Genomic DNA, 20,367 nt, shown 5'->3' on the forward strand with positions numbered 1-20,367 from the left:
CAGAAAAAGCAATTATTTTAAATCATTTTGATGCCTGTATTATTTTTAAACCCAAATACAGTCTGATTGAAATGCATTTTCCCGGTTTGTTTGTTTTCTGTATCTATGACACATCTAAGTGCCAGGTTCTACACATTGGCCACAATAACCCCGTGCAGTGCAACAGGCTGGGGTCAGAGTGGCTGGAGGGCAGCCAGGCAGAGAGGGACCTGGGGGTACTGGTCAATAATAGGCTGAATATGAGCCAGCAGTGAGCCCAGGTGGCCAAGAAGGCCAATGTCATCCTGGCCTGGATCAGGAATAGTGTGGCCAGCAGGAGCAGGGAGGTCATTTTGCCCTGTACTCGGCACTGGTTAGGCCACACCTTGAGTACTGTGTCCAGTTCTGGGCCCCTCAATTTAAGAAAGATGTTGAGTTGCTGGAATGTGTCCAGAGAAGGGCAACAGAGCTGCTGAGGGGTCTGGAGCACAAGCTCTATGAAGAGAGGCTGAGGGAGCTGGGGGTTGCTTAGCCTGGAGAAGGGGAGGCTCAGGGAAGACCTCATTGCTGTCTACAACTACCTGAAGGCAGGTTGCAGCCAGGTGGGGGTTGGTCTCTTCTCCCAGGCAAACAGCACCAGAACAAGAGGACACAGTCTCAAGCTGTACCAGGGGAGGTTTAGGCTGGATGTTAGGAAGAAGCTCTTCACAGAACCAGAGATTGCCCATTGGAATGTGCTGCCCAGGGAGGTGGTGGAGTCACCATCCCTGGAGGTGTTTAAGAAGAGACTGGATGGGGCGCTTGGTGCCATAGTTTAGTTGATTAGATGGTGTTGGATGATAGGTTGGACTCGATCTCGAAGGTCTTTTCCAACCTGGTCTGGTCTATTCTATTCTATTCTATTCTATTCTATTCATGACTGCACATCAGACTAAACAAGCAAATGAAATATATTTTTATGGACATCAATGAAAATATTAATAATCCTGGTGGGTGAAGCACATAAGACTTAATTAGAAATAGTTCTTCAGCTCTTCCCATTATTTTTTTTACAGTAGTGGCTCTACTCTTGGGACTTTCTGTACCTAGCATATAAACCTTGATTGTAAATCATAATGCATCAATAATAAATTAGCAGTCCAAACATGAAATTATGATGTTCATAAATAAATGTATGAGCAAGACTACAAAGGACTCTACCTAACAAGCAACACTCAGGTATAGTCTGTGTTGGTTAAAGAAGTTACTATTTTCAAGTGCTTCAGGGCTGTAAGGTTGAGGGATGCATAAAAGCAAGCATGTGAATAACTGCTTGCATGAGTATAGTCTCAACTTGCAATCAGTAAATATCTGTAAATGAGTTGTCTTTTATTTTGTCCCCTTCACAGAAATGTTGAAATGTATATAGATATAGATATAGATATAGATATAGATATAGATATAGATATAGATATAGATATAGATATAGATAGATGATATAGATATAGATATAGATATAGATATAGATATAGATATAGATATAGATATAGATATAGATATAGATTAGATATATAGATATAGATATAGATATAGATATAGATATAGATATAGATATAGATATAGATATAGATATAGATATAGATAGATACACACACTTTTAGAAAAGGCATAAGAGCCTTTATTTATGAAGGATCAAAATCATGCCTCAAATATTTATTCTCACAATCCCCCAAAGGCTCTTGAAGATATTTATTGAAGTGATAGGATACCACAGTTCTGTCTTCAAAGGAGGCTCCATACACTTTCCTGTTGTGTATCTGTATTCTGCAAACATAGACACTTAACAGACACAAGAGATGATATTTGGGCTTCCTTTCCAAGCACAGAGTAAAAAATGAATTGTTAAGTAATTTGTAACCACAGGTATTAATGATGGAGCTTAATCTGGAAATATGCCTGCAGTCTGGTTAAACAGAAAGCATAGTAAAATGTTAAAACACTAAACAGATTCATAAACTTTCCTCAGCCTTTGGCACCCCTTGAAAAACTCTTAAGTGTTGTTAGACCTAACTGTGGGCCCAGGGTCTCAGGAAGGCCTTTAGCACATGACTCAAGGTCCTGTGAAGCAAACATAGGGAATATTTCAATGTAATTTCTGTTAAAGGCCTTTAATGAATGGCAGTGAGCAATGAAGGAATGGTTCCTGGGCCTCGGAAGGAAAGCTCTGTAAGAAGTTCCAGGACTGGAGGAAAATTTTTTTCCCTGTGAGGGTGACAGAGCACTGGAACAGGCTGCCCAGGGGGGTCGTGGAGTCTCCCTCTCTGGAGATACACAAAACTTGCCTAGATGTGTTCCCGTGTAATCTGGTGTAGGTGACCCTGCTCTAGCAGGGGGGTTGAACTAGATAATCTTTTGAGGTCCCTTCCAGCCCCTGAAGTTCTGTCATTCTGTGACAGTGAAGACAGGGCTGCTCACACCATACCTGAACAGTCAGTCTGCCCCAGATGATGTCTGGTGGCCATGTCTTGAGAACAGACTGACCTGCCATGGTGGCTGGCTCCCTGGTATGCTCTGCCTGCAGAGCAGAAGTGTTATTTATATGCACATGTTCTGTCTCCAGTGCTTCCAGATTCTGGAAGGGTTACCTGGGAATGTTCTACCCCTGAGGTGAGTGAGTCCCTGAATATAGCCAAGGGCAAGCCTGAAAGTTGAGATTTGTGAGAGGGGAAAGACAGCAGATCTTCTGGGTTTTTTTCACTGCAGAAACACATGGTGTAATGTTTCTCAGTGCTGAATTATTCAGTAGGTGAAACATGCTCCTTGAAAGTGTTTATGAATATATTCCTGAAAGAATAGGTCATATATTTGTAAATACAACATATTTCATGCTTGTGTATACTATAAACATGCCTGCTTACCTTATTTTCTAATTCCATTTTTGCAATGCTCAGCTCCTCTTTTATTTGGTTAATTTTTTCATAACTTCTATTTATGTTGAATTTAGCTGCAACACAACAAAAAGCTGTAAGAATGTGGGCTTGCTTTCTAAAAGTTACATTCTTAGAAGAACATCCCACTGGCAAAAAGCAGCCAGCCCCAGCTGCCTGCCAAGCTTTCACCGACAAAGATGCCCTCATGAAAGCACAACTCGGGCCACTCTGCTTTTCCCTTGTGAAATGGAGAGGCCATGAATTGTGTTTTTTGTTTAGAATAGAATAGAATTAACCAGGTTGGAAAGGACCTTTGAGATCATCGAGTCCAACCTATCACCCAACACCATCTAATCAAATAAACCATGGCACCAAGCACCCCATCCAGTCTCTTCCTAAACACCTCCAGGGATGGTGACTCCACCACCTCCCTGGGCAGTACATTCCAATGGCCAATCTCTCTTGCTGTGAAGAACTTCTTCCTAACATCCAGCCTAAACCTCCTCTGGCACAGCTTGAGACTGTGTCCTCTTGCTCTGGTGCTGGCTGCCTGGGAGAAGAGACCAACTCCCACCTGGCTACAAACTCCCTTCTGTTGTCAGATCCACAAGATCATAGAATCACAGAATTTCAGAGGCTGGAAGGGACCTTGAAAGATCATCCAGTCCAACCCCCCTGCCAGAGCAGGATCAGCTACACCAGATCACACAGGAACACATCCAGGAAGGTTTTGAATATCTCCAGAGAGGGAGACTCCACAACCCCCTGGGCAGCCTGTTCCAGTGCTCTGTCACCCTCACAGTGCAAATTTTTTTCCTCATATTTATGTGAACTTTCCTATGCCTCAACTTCCACCATTGCCTCTTGTGCTGTCACCTGGGCACCACCCAGCAGAGCCTGGCTCCATTCTCTCAGGAGTCACCTTTGACATTTCTAAACACTGATGGGGTCACCTCTCAGTCTCCTCTTTTGCAACTAAAAAGCCCCAGCTCCCTCAGTCTCTCACGAAGGCCATGGGGCAGACCTTGTTGGATAAGGGACCTTTTCTCCCTGGCCTGCTTCTCTGTGTACTGTATTTGCTTGAACAAAGCATCCAGGTTCATTTCTGTCTTCCCCTGGAGCCTGTGGTCTCTCTGGGTCTATCTTTGAGGAAGGCTGGTTGATGGTGGCTAGGATGCCCTGGAGGAAGGTGATTGTGGGCCCAGCCACAGCCACAGCTCTGAGCCTGCCAGGCCTTGGCTCTGGCTTCCTCCTCTCTGGGATTGGGAAGGAAACGCCAGGCCACAGAGGGAAGGACACAGCTGAGGAGGAAGTGGTGACAGTATAGGGACGTGGATGCTGCAGAAAATGGAGGGGTGAAAGTGAACCTTGGGCAGAAGGAAACATGGATGGTTGGTAGGGGGAGAGGGAAATGATCAGACAGAGAAGCAGCAGAGTAGAAGCAGGAGAAAAGGTATTTGGCTTGTAAGAGGCAACTGACACTCTGAGTCTTGTCAACTGTGCACATCTGTGAAACATTGGTTGTGACTCAGGGTCTGGGGAGTTTTACAGAATCAACCAGGTTGGAAGGGTCCTCCAAGATCATCAGGTTCAAATGATGAAACAGCTCTGAGTTTTTATATTTCTCTGGCACCACATGCTTTATACTGGTTTTCAGTATATTTACAGTAATTTTCAGTTTACTGTATTGTTCAGAAGCTGGGCTCTTTACTCCTTGCTCTCTATGGAAGCATCACCATCCTTTTAACACGTTGCATCTGCTTAGATCTATTTTCCTTTTGAAGATTGATGCCTAACCTTAGCAGTTAAGGAAGCAGGTTAAAATCTGCTATCATGCAGAAAGAGATAGTAAAGCTGACTGCATAAAACTTAAGTAATGGTGATCAGACTCAACTGAGCTGCACTTCACTGTTAACATAAAATGACAGTGTTTCTGTTCCAGAATGTAAAATGACAGTGTCTGTATTATAGTTGGTCTCAGTAAAAGATCATAACATAGCCTGTTGTAGTCCCCTCTGGTGCATACTTCTGTATGAGTTTGCTACACTCTCAGCTTCATGCAGCCTCCTGGTTTGTACATTACTGGATGGTATACCTGAATATACCCAGTTAAAAATACAGTTGGTATTCCAGGGTTTGTTCCTGCATCTTGAAAAGGATTAACTGCATTTCCAGTAGGGAATACCTGTGTGAAGTTGGCCCGTTTGTGTTGAGACAGAAAAAGCCTGAAGGAATGGAACTTTATACCTTTCCAGCCTTTTTAACATTGGAAAAGATTAGGATTATTGACAATCCTGTCTTGTTAAAGAGTTTCTTCAGAGGAGATGCTATTTTAGAATAGACTGCACAAAGTTCAGAAATTAGAAAGAGAAAATCTTTACAAAAAGCCCCAATGATACACACGAGAGTACAAGTGTCTTACTAGTGAAAAAAAGAAAGCAAGCTGTTCTAACTTAGCAGAATTAAGCTGAAAATCCTGGGAAAATGTTATGTTACAGCATTTGCTGCTTAACAAGCGCCATGGTATAGCTGATAGCGTGCTATAAAATGGTGCTTTTAAAGGAAAAGACATTGCTCTACCCCAGAAAGAAAATGTGGGTTGTGAGGAAATTTGAAAACCTGAAATTAGCGCATTACGTTGCAGGAAATGCAATTATTTCTTTTCAAATGGAACAAAGAGCAACTGAGGGGAAAGAGTTCACAAAAGTGAATTTAGAAAATGTTTCAAAGCGAAGCTTCCTACCCAAAGGCCAAAGGTAAAGCAGATGAGTCAAATGGGAACATTTGATGATTGAGACAGTGATTCGTTACACAGGTCTGATGAGAGAAAAAGTCATTTTGCAGAATTCAAGAAAATGAACTGCTCTATCAGTGGATCAAGGAGAAAAGAAAATGAAAAGCTTCCTTTGAAGTTCTTGAGACTTGACTGCTTTTGTGTTTCAAACTGAGAAATCTGCTGTAGGCTGGAATGGTGTTCAGTGTTACTCATTAAAGAAACAACTGTGTTTCATGGAGGGTGCTTTAGTGCCGCTAATTATGGCAAAGGAATTGCTCTCCCTAGAAAGAAGGGTCTGGCTCCAACTGTACTTCTCACTGTCTGAGAATGACCATTCAGTGTGATTAACAGTTCTGTAAAAGAGTTGTTCAGAGACCGAAAAAAATTCAAAGTGTGACAAGTATTTGACATTAAGCTTCATTAGCTTTTGACTCTCGCAGCTATTTGCCTTGTGCTTGTTTTCCACGTGGTTAATAACTCACAACAACAACTCGGGATTGTATAAAGTGAGTCACACGTCAAACATATACAAGAGCTTTCAGAATCAGGATCAAGACCATTACTTTACAGGTGTGTAGTTGTCTGGCTCCCATGGAAATGGGTGAGATAGTAGGAACCTAGATGTTTCAGAGTAAAAGTAAAATGTGAATTACCTTTGCTCACCTCCATCTTTTGCAAAGTATAAGATCTTTTGTAAATCACTAGCTGTTAGAAAGGTGACTTTAATTTTATTCTGTCAGTCATATCAGTACATCCTAATCTTAATCTCTATCTGTATCTTAATCACTGTACTGTAATCAGGTCGTGTCTTTCCAGTGTACTTCAAATTAGTAATTGCCCTTTGTAATCAGGCTGCTGTGCTAATAGTGAAGTTTCTTCTACAAGTTTATTCTCAGTTTGTGCAGAAAGAAGAACACAAAGATATTTATCTGCAATTTCAAGTCACTATAAAATTATTTATTAGTGTCATTTATTCCTAAATTGTATGTCCTCAGGACTGTTTCAACAATGTGTTGGTTTTTTAAGGCTAAAAACGGAAAAGGCAAAGGTAAAGAAGTGGTGGGGTAAAAATGAGATGATGCAGTATAGTCTTCACCATAAAAAATGTATAGTAGAAGCTAGATACTACAGAATTACAGTCACAAACAGATTTCCTCTTTTGCTTTTAAGTACTGCTAGTATACTGCTAGTATACTGCTAGTATACTTTTTTCCCCATACACCAACTATACTGCTTACTTTCAAAATGTAAATACAGCAAACTCTCTTCTCAAAGCACATTACTTTGGTCTTCATTTGCTCTTGGTGGTCTTTGTATTTACCATCCATTTTTGCACTGTTTTCTTACATGAAAGAATAAAGCTAAATTAATCTGTGGCATAAATTCACAGCTATCTTTTCATGTTCAATGCTGAAGTCTGAGCTATTCTTGACTGGAAATAATGTATGTATGTATGTGTGTGTCTGTCTATGTATATATACACAGAAAAGAATGAAAAAGCACTAACCACTTGGAATGCAGTGTTGAGCAGCAATGATGATGGAGAGAGACCACAAATGGTCAGAGAGCCAGCAATAATTTGGCATAAGTAAGCACAAGAAATAGAAGACTTATTAAAAAGTAATTTTTTAATGTGGCTTTTAAAATCAAAGCTTTAGCTCTACTGTTTTAAACTCAATCGTTAAAACACAGTAAGCATGGCAAAGTGATAACCTAATCCCCTGGGTTTAATGTAAATCAAGAACATTTTGTGTGATTATTCTTCCACTCTCACTGACCACCCATTGCATGCAGGGGAGGACAGAGGTATTCTGTCTCTTCCATCGCTGTCTCCTGCCCAGGCTGGGTGGGATGGGGGGAGCAGAGAAACAGCAGAACAAGCACTTGGTTGTGTCTCCTTGAATATGTTCGTATTTCTAGTAAGGGAGAGGGAGAGGGAGAGGGAGAGGGAGAGGGAGAGGGAGAGGGAGAGGGAGAGGGAGAGGGAGAGGGAGAGGGAGAGGAGAGGAGAGGAGAGGAGAGGAGAGGAGAGGAGAGGAGAGGAGAGGAGAGGAGAGGAGAGGAGAGGAGAGGAGAGGAGAGGAGAGGAGAGGAGAGGAGAGGAGAGGAGAGGAGAGGAGAGGAGAGGAGAGGAGAGGAGAGGAGAGGAGAGGAGAGGAGAGGAGAGGGAGAGGGAGAGGGAGAGGGAGAGGGAGAGGGAGAGGGAGAACTTGACTATTTCTGTAAACTTAGAGCAGGGCAGAAGAGGAATATTGAAATTCATTAATAACCTGCCTATCTCTATTTCCTGAGGAACCTAGGTTAAACACAGTCTAGTTATTATCTATAGAAAAGTGAGAGCAAACTGCTAACTCTGTGGTTGGAAGCTCTCCATTTCTAGTACACTTCTCAGCAAGGGACTCATGAATGGACACAGTTTCCTCCTTGCTAAAGAGAGGAAATTGAGGGGAAAAATTCATATTATAAAATATAAATAAAGGGAAGTGTTGAAATAAATTCCTGGCAAATTCTATGCAGGTGAATACAGAAGGTTTCTCTGTACCCCAAATCCCTTTTTTGTTTGTTTGTTTGATTTGATTTTTTTTCAGGTGGGAAAATTGTGAGTTCCTGAAAAGCCTTGTGAATTATAATGTATTATAAGCCACAAGGAAGTAACTTTGTGTTTTCCCTAACATGGCTGGCTGCAATGGAGAATCAGATATAGTCTTCATCGTTTTGGTAGGAATGTAAACAACTTCACAACAGATGTTCTTTATAAGGCCAGAGCCTCGCATTTGCATCGTGATATCTCTGCTTAAGTCTTGTAGCCAAGGTTTTGTTTAATTCCATCTGGAAAGGCTTCATTGGATCCCTTTGGATTACAAAAGCAAAGATTATTCTTTTATGCTTTTAAATCCACATTTTTCTCTTGTCTTTGGTTATAATCACTTAGCACCTTCTGTGCTGATTACAACTGATTGGTAGCTGTGCTGTTATATGGGTAGCCACATTGTCCCTCTGTAGTGTTTTCAAATCTTAAATATATTTCAGTTGTTTCTTTTACTGGATATATAAGTTTATTCCCCCCACCCCTTTTCTTTTTTTTTTTTTTTCCACTCCCCCATTCTTCAGTATTTGGATAAGCAAAAAATGAGGCTTTCATTTTGAAATATTTATCAGAGCTCTTATTTAGTTTGGTGTAAGGGTAGTAACTTTTCTAATGGAGAAAGAATTTCTCAACTCTGCAGTGCATATCACAGCACAAAATACTGTCTTGGCTTTGCATTGTCATAGTAAGTGTTATTAATTATTTGGCTGTAAAACTGCAGTTTGCTTTATATCAATACAATCACTCAGCTGGCACCCAGTGGAAGCAAGACCAGAAGAAGTGAAAAAATAAATACTTTTTATATTTTAATTGTCTGTACCTCCCATTTATGAAAGAGATCAGCTTTATCATTTTGTGTTAGCAGAAATGAAAATGAATTACCAGTTACGTTGTAATGCCCTGTGAGAAGGTGGCTACTATTAAATCTTCTGGATAAAAGGTTAGTAGAGGGCTGGGATTTCATGCGAGAGATGTAATCTAATTGCAATGCATTAAATAATCTGTTGAAGATTCTTCATTTTAACCAACGCAGTATGGTGTGCTCCCTAAACTCATATAACACCAGCATGCAACTTATCATAGAATGATAGAATGGTCTGGATTGGAAGAGACCTCCAAAGGTCACTTAGTCCAACTCCCCATGCAGTAAGCAGGGGCATCCTCAACTAGATCATGTTGCCCAGAGCCCTGTTGAGCCTCACCTTGAATATCCCCAGGGATAGGGCCCCAACCACTTCCCTGATTGTGAGAGACTAATAAGTTTGTCTCTCTCGGTGTACTCAACAAAGATAAAATCACTTGCTGTTTGCCCAGACAATATGTATTGGGCAGAGCCACTAAGGACTCTTGGAAGGTGCAAAGATAACATTGCTCACTGGGCCACAGCTGGCCTACAACGATGACCCAGCCAGTCACGCCTTCAGGGCAAGACAATCTCCACCCATCAAGTACCCTGGGCAGGGTGAAGGAATGTGGGGGGGATTGTCTGAATGGAGACGGGGGGAGATGGAGATTCCCCCCCCCCATCCAAAAATCTCGCCCAAACACACAGCAATACACAGAACCTAAGGATTATTTCCTGCCCCTGGAATTCCTGAGGGACAATATTTGAATACATACCTAAGGACTAAAAACTGTATAAAAGACTGGAACAACTACTGGTTTGTAGAGAGAAACAGGAGAGAGAAACAGAGGAGAAAAACGGGGAGAAAAACAGAGATGAAGGAAAACACAGGAGACGGGCCAGGCCGCTGAGAAAAGAAAGCTGGGACAATGCTGCTCCGGAGAAAAGAAGCTGCCCGGAGGACCACAGCTCCAGCCAACGCCTCAGCACCCTTTCTCCACAGACCCAGGCTGCCCAGAGGAGTCCCAGCACCGTTCCTGTATCAACCTACCGTTCCTGTATCAACCTACCGTTCCTGTATCAACCTAACATCTCCCCAGAGGACCACAGCTGTTCTCCAGCAAAAGCCTCAGCACCGTTGCAGCACCTTTCCTCCACAGACTTTAACTGTCTTGGGGGGGATGAGGGGTGTGGTAATATAATTCCTTTCCTCTTCTCTCTCTCTTCTCTCTCTTCTCTCTCTCCCTCTTTATTTTCTCCCTCTCCCTTTCTTATGTCCACTTTATTTATGTAATAAATAGTCTAGCTGTTGATACTTTGGCCTCGTTTGTGCCTCTAATTTCACAACACGGGAATACTTAAAAGAACTGTGTCTCCAGACCGAGACATTTAGTGTCTCCGGACCTTGACACTGGGCAACCTGTTCCAGTGTAGTACTACCCTCATGGTAAAGAATTTGTTCCTAAAATCCAGTCCAAATCTGCTCTTCTGTAGTTTGAAGCCATAGCTCCTTATCCTCTCATGACAGGCTTTTGTAAACAGACTCAGAATCACAGACTGGTCTGGGTTGGAAGGGACCTCCAAAGGTCATCTAGTCCAACTTCCCTGGTTTTGTCACATAAACATTATCTTAATCATAGAAAAATCTTAATGAACACTGAAATGTAAAAAGTAAGAATTTTACAGCCAAACTGAAAAAGAATTAAATTTTGTTTTCATTTCAAGTGAATCCCAGAAGTTCATACACAATGCTTCTAAATTCTCAGCTGAGCAGCTGTCATTATTTCTTCTGAAATACTTGAGGAGATTTAAAAATGCTTGTGTTTGCTCTTTAAGCTTCATTTCTACTTGATGCTGCTGTTATAGGAAAAAGAATATGTGCAGATGACTGGAATAAAACTGCTTTATTGTCTTTACTCATAATAAGAGCATTATTTAGTGCCAGGTTAGACAACTGCTATACTTCTGCTGTATGCTTTAAAGCCAAATGAGTTTCTCTGCAAGCTGGAATTAACTCTTATATGAAACCAAGAGCTGTCCATTATACTTTTAGGCTTCTCTGATGATAGTTTTCATAAGATCAATTTTATGGTTCCATCCGTGGTCCTGCTTAAACATATGACAGTTTCCTTGGATATTTGGAAGATGTGGCTCGTGGCCTGAACTAGGCAGCCGTAGGGATTAATCCACATTGCCTGCAAGTGCCCATACCAAGGAAGCACTACCAGAGGAATGGCTATTTCAATTTGACTAAACCAAAGCTGAATCTGAAAACCTGCTCTTAACACAACTACTGAAACTGCATGATGTTACAAAACCTCTCACCAAAATGGGGCCAGATGGTATTTTTTTTTCATAAGTGACAAACTGTTTTGTAAGAAAATTCTAATTATTTATTTGGGGGAAAAAAAAAAAACAACCCAAAAACCTGTTGTTCCTATGCCTTCAAAATATCCTGAGCAGTTTTTAGAAAACTTTTTCTTTTCCTCTAGAATATTATGGGGAAAGTATGTTTCTACCTGCAGCCTTTAAAAGCTGCTGTGCAAAACTCAATCAAATAAATAGATCTCTATAAAACTGTGCCCTCTATTTTCTCTGCAGCCCTTTGTGGGCAGAGGACCATATTTAATGAAGACTTAACAATGATAAAGAACACTATATAAACTTAACTGCCTATTGATTCAGATGTTATGCTGTGATTTCATCTTTTCTAAAGATGACAGAAGAAAAGAGAGGGCCTATAGCTGCGTATCTATGCCTTCCGCATCCCTCCTCACCGCTGATTCTGGGAGATTAGCTATCTTTAATCCTGAAGTTTTCAAAGGCTTCATAGCACACATCTGCAAACATATGCCAGGACTCAGCACACAGGCAGGATAATGAAAGCATTGAATCCAAGTAAGAGTAGAAAATCACAGCTGCAGTAGGCATGTATTATCAATTGGGCCACATTCATGAGTTCATAATTTGCATTGTATTACAGTCAGTTCTTTGCAGAAGCATTAAACATGTCTGCTCGCAGATTGTGTGAAAAGTATGTAAATAGCTCTTGTGGGTTTGTCTTTTTGCAGCTTGTTTTTTTAGGAAGAAGATAACAGAAGGAAAAATTAGTGAGAATAACTAGAAAAATGCTGCTTCCTTTAGCATAGTTCCATTTCTCCTGTTTGGGGAATTAAATCAGAATAGTTAAAATACTATTAGTAAGGCAGTTCTTTGAATTCAAAATTAATATCGATAGCTAAGGCTTCAGAGCTCATAAACACAGTGTTCTCATATATGTTTCCACATATATTTTGACTTGTTCCTATTTTCCTTTCCTTTCCTTTCCTTTCCTTTCCTTTCCTTTCCTTTCCTTTCCTTTCCTTTCCTTTCCTTTCCTTTCCTTTCCTTTCCTTTCCTTTCCTTTCCTTTCCTTTCCTTTCCTTTCCTTTCCTTTCCTTTCCTTTCCTTTCCTTTCCTTTCCTTTCCTTTCCTTTCCTTTCCTTTCCTTTCCTTTCCTTTCCTTTCCTTTCCTTTCCTTTCCTTTCCTTTCCTTTCCTTTCCTTTCCTTTTCCTTTCCTTTCCTTTCCTTTCCTTTCCTTTCCTTTCCTTTCCTTTCCCCTTTCCTTTTTCCCCTTCCCCTTTTTGTATTTTCAAAAATTAATAGCTATGCTTCTGTTAATGATGCTTTTAACAATCCTCTTCCACTGGTAAAAGAAATAGGCATAGCTGAAATACTAGTTCAGAAGCAACTGTTGATTGTTAATGCTGTTAGATCTTCCACTGCTGGAAAAATAAAAATAAAATAAAATTAAATTAAAAAAAAAAAAAAACCAAGAAAAAAACCCCAAACCCAAGATCTTTAATCAAAGGACTTAATGATGAAAAGCTTGATGCACAGACACGTTTGTATTTCTGATCTTTATTTACAGCAATAATCCAGCAGGACATACTGAGTAGATGGTGTAAGAATCACAGGCACAGAGAATCACAGAATGGTGTGGCTTGGAAGTGACTTCTGAGGATCATCTAGTCCAATCATCCTGCTAAAGGTGGTCCACCTAGATCAGCTTGCACTCAAAGGTGTCCAGGTGGGTTTTGAAAGTCTTCACAGGAGACTCCACAATAGAAAATTAGAAAACAGAATTAACCAGGTTGGAAAAGACCTTTGAGATCATTGAGTCCAACCTATCACCTTTAGTTGATTATCCATCTAATCAACTAACCCATGGCACCAAGCACCCCATCCAGTCTCTTCCTATGCATCTCCAGTGATGGTGACTCCACCACTTCCCTGGGCAGCACATCCCAATGGCCAATCTCTCTTTCTGGGAAGAACTTCTTCCTAGCATCCAGCCTAAACCTCCCGTGGCACAGCTTGAGACTGTGTCCTCTTGTTCTGGTGCTGGTTGCCTGGGAGAAGAGACCAAGCCCCACCTGGCTACAACCTCCTTTCAGGTAGTTGTAGAGAGCAATAAGGTCTCCCCTGAGCCTCCTCTTATCCAGGCTAAGCAACCCCAGCTCCCTCAGCCTCTCCTCATAGGGCAGCACTCCAGACCTCTCAGCAGCTCTGTTGCCCTTCTCTGGACACGTTCCAGCAACTCAACATCTTTCTTAAATTGAGGGGCCCAGAACTGGACACAGGACTCAAGGTGTGGCCTAACCAGTGCTGAGTACAGGGGCTCTCAGGGCAGCCTGTTCCGGTGATGTGGCAACCTCAAAGTAAGATTTTCCTTATGTTTAGGTGGAACTTCCTGTGTTCCAGATTGTGCCCACTGCCTCCTGTCCTGTCACTGGGCACCTCTGAAAAGAGTTTGGCCCCATTCTCTTGAACCCCCACCATTTGGACATTGATACGGTCCCCTCTAACAGCCAAGAATTTAACTGCACAATTAAACCAAACGTGAAGACTTTCTGCAGACACATTACTTAAATGGAGAAGGAAAGTAAGGAAACCCAGAGTATCAGGAATGCAATGGAGATTAACTACAATCAAGGCATGATTAAAACAGTAAATGAATACTTTGTCTCATTTTTCAGAGGGCATAATGTAGAATCATAGAATTGTAACAAAGTGCTTAAGGGAGTGAAGACAGAGCAGTGGAAGTTTCCATAAGTGAGCCCTCAGCTATGCATAGCCTACATACTGTGATGGAATGGAATGGAATGGAATGGAATGGAATGGAATGGAATAGAATAGAATAGAATAGAATAGAATAGAATAGAATAGAATAGAATAGAATAGAATAGAATAGAATAGATTTAACCAGGTTGGAAAAGACCTTTGAGATCATCGAGTCCAATCTATCGTGCAACACTATCTAGTCAACTAAACCATGGCACCAAGGAGAGGGTTAAACAATACTCATTTCAGGGCACTGAAAGAATCCTCAAATGCTCAACTGCTGATTTGCACAGAATCCGTTTGCAGGATTTTATACATATCTCTTCATTCAGAGTTGGCTCAATACAACTTAAGAATGATAAAGTTCTTCACTGTACTCATAAAAGGGGAAAGAGGTGATCAAATAGAAAGCAGGCATGGTAATTTGACCTCAACACTAAGCAAGGTCTTAGAGCAGGTTTTGAAGGAAAAAAAATTATCAAGGACCTAGAGGTAAATGGGGAAAAATCTACAACATGGTTTTATCAAGGGTAGATCATATCAAACTAACTTAATCTCTTTCTTTGATAAGATAATTGTCCTAGAGAGGAGTAATGCAGTAGACCTAATCTACCTTGACCGAAATAGGGCATTATATTGTTCCTTGTGGGAAGTTATTTAAGGTGGAGAAGATAGGCTTTTAGTGCAAGAATTGTAAGGTGGAAATATCAACATGAAAGGAGTTCATTAGTAGGATTCCTCTAGGCCTGGTCTTGGCACTGATTGAAGTAGTAATTTTGAAGTTGGTAAGAGAATGGACATGGCATTAAGAGATGGCACGAAACTGGAATGTGACTGGCATAGCAGGAAAAAACCCAAGAAATTACCTTATGGATTCACAGGATGGAAACATGATAGTAGGAAGGGAAGAAGAGCTGTGTACTTGGGTTTAATATCCTGTTCTTTTAGTATAAATTGATGTCTTGATAATTGCTGGTGACAGTAAAGGCATGAGGTTTCATTAAGTAGTCAACTCTGTGGTGACTCTGAGCCACCATTATGTCATGGCCACGAAGCAGTTTCAGGGTGTGTTAGTTGAAGGACTTTGGTGTAGACAGTAAAGTGTTAATATTGCTCCCCGAGGCACTGGCAAGACAAGTCTGAGAACACTGTTTACAGTTCTGATGACCCAGATTGAGCCACAGCAGGTGCAGAGTGGGATGGTTAGGGGAAAGGAGTACCTATTTTCTCAGCTGAGATGAAAATAGCTTATCTGGCAAAACAAAGCTTGAAAGGGCATATGGTTATATCTTTAATAGTACATGTGGGGGTAGACGTGAGGGAAGGAGATCTTTTATGTTAAAGGATAACACTATTTCAAGATCAGATACTTACAAACAATTATGAATATATGAGGAGTTTAAAAGTAGGTTCTTGGCAATTTGTGCAAAGCTCTGGAACTGCTTTCCAGACAAGGTCATGGAGGCAGGGACCTGAACTGCTTCCAGATGGAAATTTATAAATTAATGAAAGGATATGTGTGACATGGTGAAGTGATCACGAGTCAGAATATAAACGTTGGGCTCTAAAGCTCTGGGTACTCACTGACATTGACCGAGAAGTGTAATGGGAAACTTGTCTGTCTGCTTTTCTTACACAGCCCTTAAACGGAAATGTTTTCAGCTGGTCCGTGTGCCTGCTCTTCTATTCTTCTGCATTTTCCAGGACTTTAAAGTTCCTTCTTTGTGCATAGCATAGGAGGAGAAGACTGCCCTTTCTTAAATGATAAGATTGGTAGCAGGTAAAAATGAGGTAGTTTGTTAGGATGTCAGATGTTAGCTGGATGTAACAGGGTTAAATTTGTTAGGATGTTAGGATGTCAGGTCTTAGCTGTATGTAACAAGGTTAAAGTTGTTAGGATGTTAGGATGTCAGGTGTTAGCTGGATGTGACAGGGTTAAATTTATCACCTGAAGGGGATCAGGAAGTAATTTTTCTCTAAGCCACACTGGCTGGGGTTATGGAGAGTATTGTTTTCGTCTCTAACATAAACTGTCTGAAATGGGCTGTGAGTTTTTATCTCCTGAAGTGCCTGCTCTTGCGGACTACTAAGGTGTGGCTGGTCAGGAAATTTCCTTACTTTAATACCTTCTACTGCCCTCTGACATGTTGGTGTTTTTCAGTCTTTTATTTTCCTGAGGATTGTGACTGTGATGTAGGACATCCTTTCAGTATGCTTTAAGACTTGATTCAATGTTCACCTTTTGAGATCTTTCAAGGGGTTCCTCTGAATACGAAAATCTCATTTTATTGAGGTAGCATGGAGCAGTGTAGCAGGCAGTCAAGGATCCTTCATAGGCATTGGTAAGTTTTGAAACAGAAAAGTTTGCTCATTTTTGTGGACCAGATATTCCTGAGGCCATATGGAACCTTTAAGTGATGATTCCAGCTTAAAGGATCTTAAACTACTTGGAGGACATCATATTCTGTTAACTGGGATTCTCAGGGCTTTCTAGTTTGGGTTTCCACTAACACACTTGCAAATGCTTCATCTTATGACTAAATGAATGAGGTTCTTTTGACTTTATAAAATCCATTTTATAGTAACTACAGACACAGTGTTTTTCCTCCTACTACTTGAAAAGTGATAGTGCTCTATCTCATTAAGTGTAAAAAGAGTCTCTGGCAATTAGGCTCCTAACTCATCTGTCATAGTTAGATGGATAGAATTAGATGGGGTGTAAATGCACTGTATTTTTTTATGTTTAGTACTAAAGATTGCTCTTTTACACAGATATAGAACCTCGGACTAGAGGCCACAAAGGACATAATGGTGTTAAAAATCTACTGCAGTGCAAATTATTGATAAACCTGTGCTTGTAGTGGCTGTGCTGATATCTTTCATGCCACTAATAAAACCAAGATACTCGGCTTGTTTCTTGAGCTCTGGATAAACACACTCTGAAATTGGACAGTTTATTCCTCCTGAACTGCACAATGGTATCAATGTGTTGGTACTGTGATGTGGTTTATCTCTTGAGATCGAGGAAATTGGGGTTTGAAAGTTTTTCTTAAAGCAGAGGAGCATAATCTACAGCTATGCATTTTGCACCTCTCCTTCATTTTCTTGTCAGAAAAATAAAACAGCAGATTCATAAGTCAGGTCAAATCTAGTCTGCAGATGTTTTCTTGAGCCCTATCTTGACATGCTTAGATAAATCATCTCTTGGTGAAGAGATGGCCTGAAACCTGTATAGAAAAAGCACATCTCTAAACCTGCCAGTCCTCCAAAATCCTCATGTGGCATCTGCTTTGAATTTTAACAGTGATCTGCCAGAGAGGCAAACAGCAAAATCACCAAATCACCAAGCCAGTTGTTACTCGTTCTTTGTATCACTGCCTCCATAGAGTCCAGTCTTAGAAGCCATGGAACCTTTCAAGCAATAGTTGGCAGTTGCATGGCATATGTAACTTTCTAAATCTAACCCTCTCAGATGGAGAATGGATACTCCCACACTTCTCAGTCCCTTTTGGCTACCATCTGGAACAGCAATAAAATAAAGCTATCTATTTTAATTATCATCCTAGGTACATCCTTTTTCCTTCTTTAATAAATTTTCTAATTTAAATGTAAGCAGAAAAGTTTCTGCTGAGTCATTTACAGTTAATTAGTTAAAAGTTTTGGTTAGGAACAGAGGATTTTTGGAGTGGATTCTGTCAGACTGTTTTCATTTTAGCAAGCATAATACTCCTCTCCTACCCCTACCCCTCATTACTGTTGTCTAAGATATTGTCATCAGGTGTTTATATTCCTTTTATGTTGCAGGGAAACTTAGATGCATAAATCAGGGAAAGCTTTAGGTTCCTGATATAAAGAAAATCCTTCTACTAAACAGAGACCTGCATCTGTTGGCAGAGAGTTAGCTACCTTGTCCTTTTACATGTGCACCACAGATGTGTCACACAGCACCTCAGCAAAGTGTTTAGCCATCTCCTTTTAGGGTCCCCGTTGCAAACCAGAGCAGGGCTGAATTTGTGTTTACAAGTCCACCCAAAGGACCAAAAGTGAACTCCACTATGCATAATTCAAAAGGAAACAGTGCAATATTTCAGTGCTCATTTTAATTGCCAAGGAATTGTGTTTCTCTGCAGGAGTGTTGGCTTGAGATCTTCAAGTGTGCCAAGGATAGAGTGATTTGGGTTGAGGCAAAGGAGAATGGCTGACCTCTCCAAGTGGCCTATATTGTTAGGAACTCTCAGAGCATGTGGAATCAGAGGTATTGTAGAGGCTAGAGTACTTGCCCAGAACAGGAAACGTTTGATTCTGTATTCTCACAGCGCTAGGGAAATCAACATCTTACTTTCCTACAACATTACCAGGCACCACATTCAGATGGGAGCACTCAACAGCAAATTGTGTGAGAGTTATAGAGTAAGAATCAGAACAAGCAAGGTGTGGTGTTAGTGATTACGATACCATGCTTCCAGAATTGTTTTTGTCTGACAACTATGCAAAATGTTCCCAGAGTACTCAGAATACTTCTTCCACTTTACACACTAAGCCTGAAGCATATTCTTAGTTCATTACAGCCCAGGCTTCTCTGTAGTCTAGTATCAGAATTGAAATGAGATGGGCCTTATCCATATGACAAATGGCTTGAAGAAATGAGTTATCTTGGGGAGAGATTTAAGAGCATGGGTTCAATATTCAATGGATGGCATAAATTTTTACTATTTTCCTTAAATATTGATCCAGTAACAATATTAGCCTGAATATATGACCCTAATTAAAATGGAATACAGAGTTGTTTACAAACAATTGTACTGGGGAGAGGAATATATATATATATATATATTATAATATATTTTCTTTCCCAAGGAGGCTTTATGTTCTGTTTGTCATCATATTTTATAGTATTGGATTCCATTCCTTATTGCTGTCTACAACTACCTGAAGGGGCGTTGTAGACAGGCAGAGGTTGGTCTCTTCTCCCAGGCAACCAGTACCAGAACAAGAGGACACAGTCTTAGGCTGTGCCAGGGGAGGTTTAGGCTGGAGGTTAGGAGGAAGTTTTACACAGAGAGAGTGATTGTCCATTGGAATGGGCTGCCCAAGGAGGTGGTGGAGTCATCATTGCTGGAGGTGTTCAGGAGGAGACTTGATGGCGTGCTTGGTTGCATGGTTTAGTTGGTTGGGTGGTGTTGGATGGTAGGTTGGACACGATGATCTTGAAGGTCTCTTCCAACCTGGTTTATTCTGTTCTATTCTATTTGGACCAAATATATATATATATGGTAGTCTGAAACAGGAGTCAGCAGTAACTGACTTGCCATGAATCACTGGCAGCTGATGCTTGGAAGGAAGATAAGGAAGAGGATCTTTGAGATGCTTTCTACAAAGCACTAATATTATGAGTGTTAAGAAGACAGTATTGGAATAGAAATCATCTGGGAGAGCTCATTTGAGACAAAATATAGCCTGTCTTTTGATCCAGGATCAGGGTACACAACCCAAGCAATGCAGAACAACTCATGACAGTGCTAAACCCAAAATGCATTTTAGTAGCTCAGGCAAATGTTGTGGTATCTGATGCATTCACACTACTAATACTTGTAGGCTTTGCATAAACACAGGGTTGTTGCTGTATTTTCATAGAACAGAATAGAATAGAATTAACCAGGTTGGAAAAGACCTTTGAGATCATCGAGTCCAACCTATCACCCAACACCATCTAATCAACTAAACCCTGGCACCAAGCACCCCATCCAGTCTCTTCCTAAACAACTCCAGTGATGGTGACTCCACCACCTCCCTGGGCAGCACATTCCAATGGCCAATCTCTCTTTCTGGGAAGAACTTCTTCCTAACATCCAGCCTAAACCTCCCCTGGCACAGCTTGAGACTGTGTTCTCTTTTTCTGGTGCTGGACTAACCTCTGGAGTCTATGCAACTAGATTTTGAGGATATTGGGCATTTTTCCAGGTTTTCTAGATATTTGGTGGGCTTCTCAGTGCCACATATAAGCTGGACAGATAAGCATAAATGGTCCCTGCACAGGAACACATTGCATGGTGAGCCCAACATCAGATATATTTGTAAGAGCTGCATTTGCACAGCATAGTCCTAAATACCTCTGGTTTGTGAATCTTGCACAGAAACATGGTGACTTTGCCTTGGCAAAATCATTTG

At 40.9% G+C, this 20,367-nt stretch overlaps 1 protein-coding gene across 3 annotated transcripts in view; it reads right to left on the bottom strand.

Moving 5' to 3' along the window:
• CCDC172 (coiled-coil domain containing 172) overlaps nucleotides 1-20,367 on the bottom strand; it is a 62,085-nt gene that overhangs the window by 24,509 nt on the left and 17,209 nt on the right. For 2 of the 3 annotated variants that reach the window (XM_068139297.1, XM_068139296.1), the window contains exons 1-2: nucleotides 3,913-4,127; nucleotides 2,877-2,962 (exon numbers count right to left, since the gene is read on the bottom strand). In XM_068139297.1, the coding sequence (XP_067995398.1) occupies nucleotides 2,877-2,962; nucleotides 3,913-3,991 (165 nt within the window). In that variant the 5' untranslated portion in view covers nucleotides 3,992-4,127. Of the gene's footprint in view, nucleotides 1-2,876; nucleotides 2,963-3,912; nucleotides 4,128-20,367 lie in introns of those variants that run through there. The other variant, XM_068139298.1, reaches the window with a different exon arrangement.

This window comes from Melanerpes formicivorus, unplaced genomic scaffold (assembly GCF_026170545.1).
Source record: "Melanerpes formicivorus ecotype bairdi unplaced genomic scaffold, bMelFor1.0.p_v2 SCAF_6, whole genome shotgun sequence".
NCBI lineage: Eukaryota > Metazoa > Chordata > Aves > Piciformes > Picidae > Melanerpes > Melanerpes formicivorus.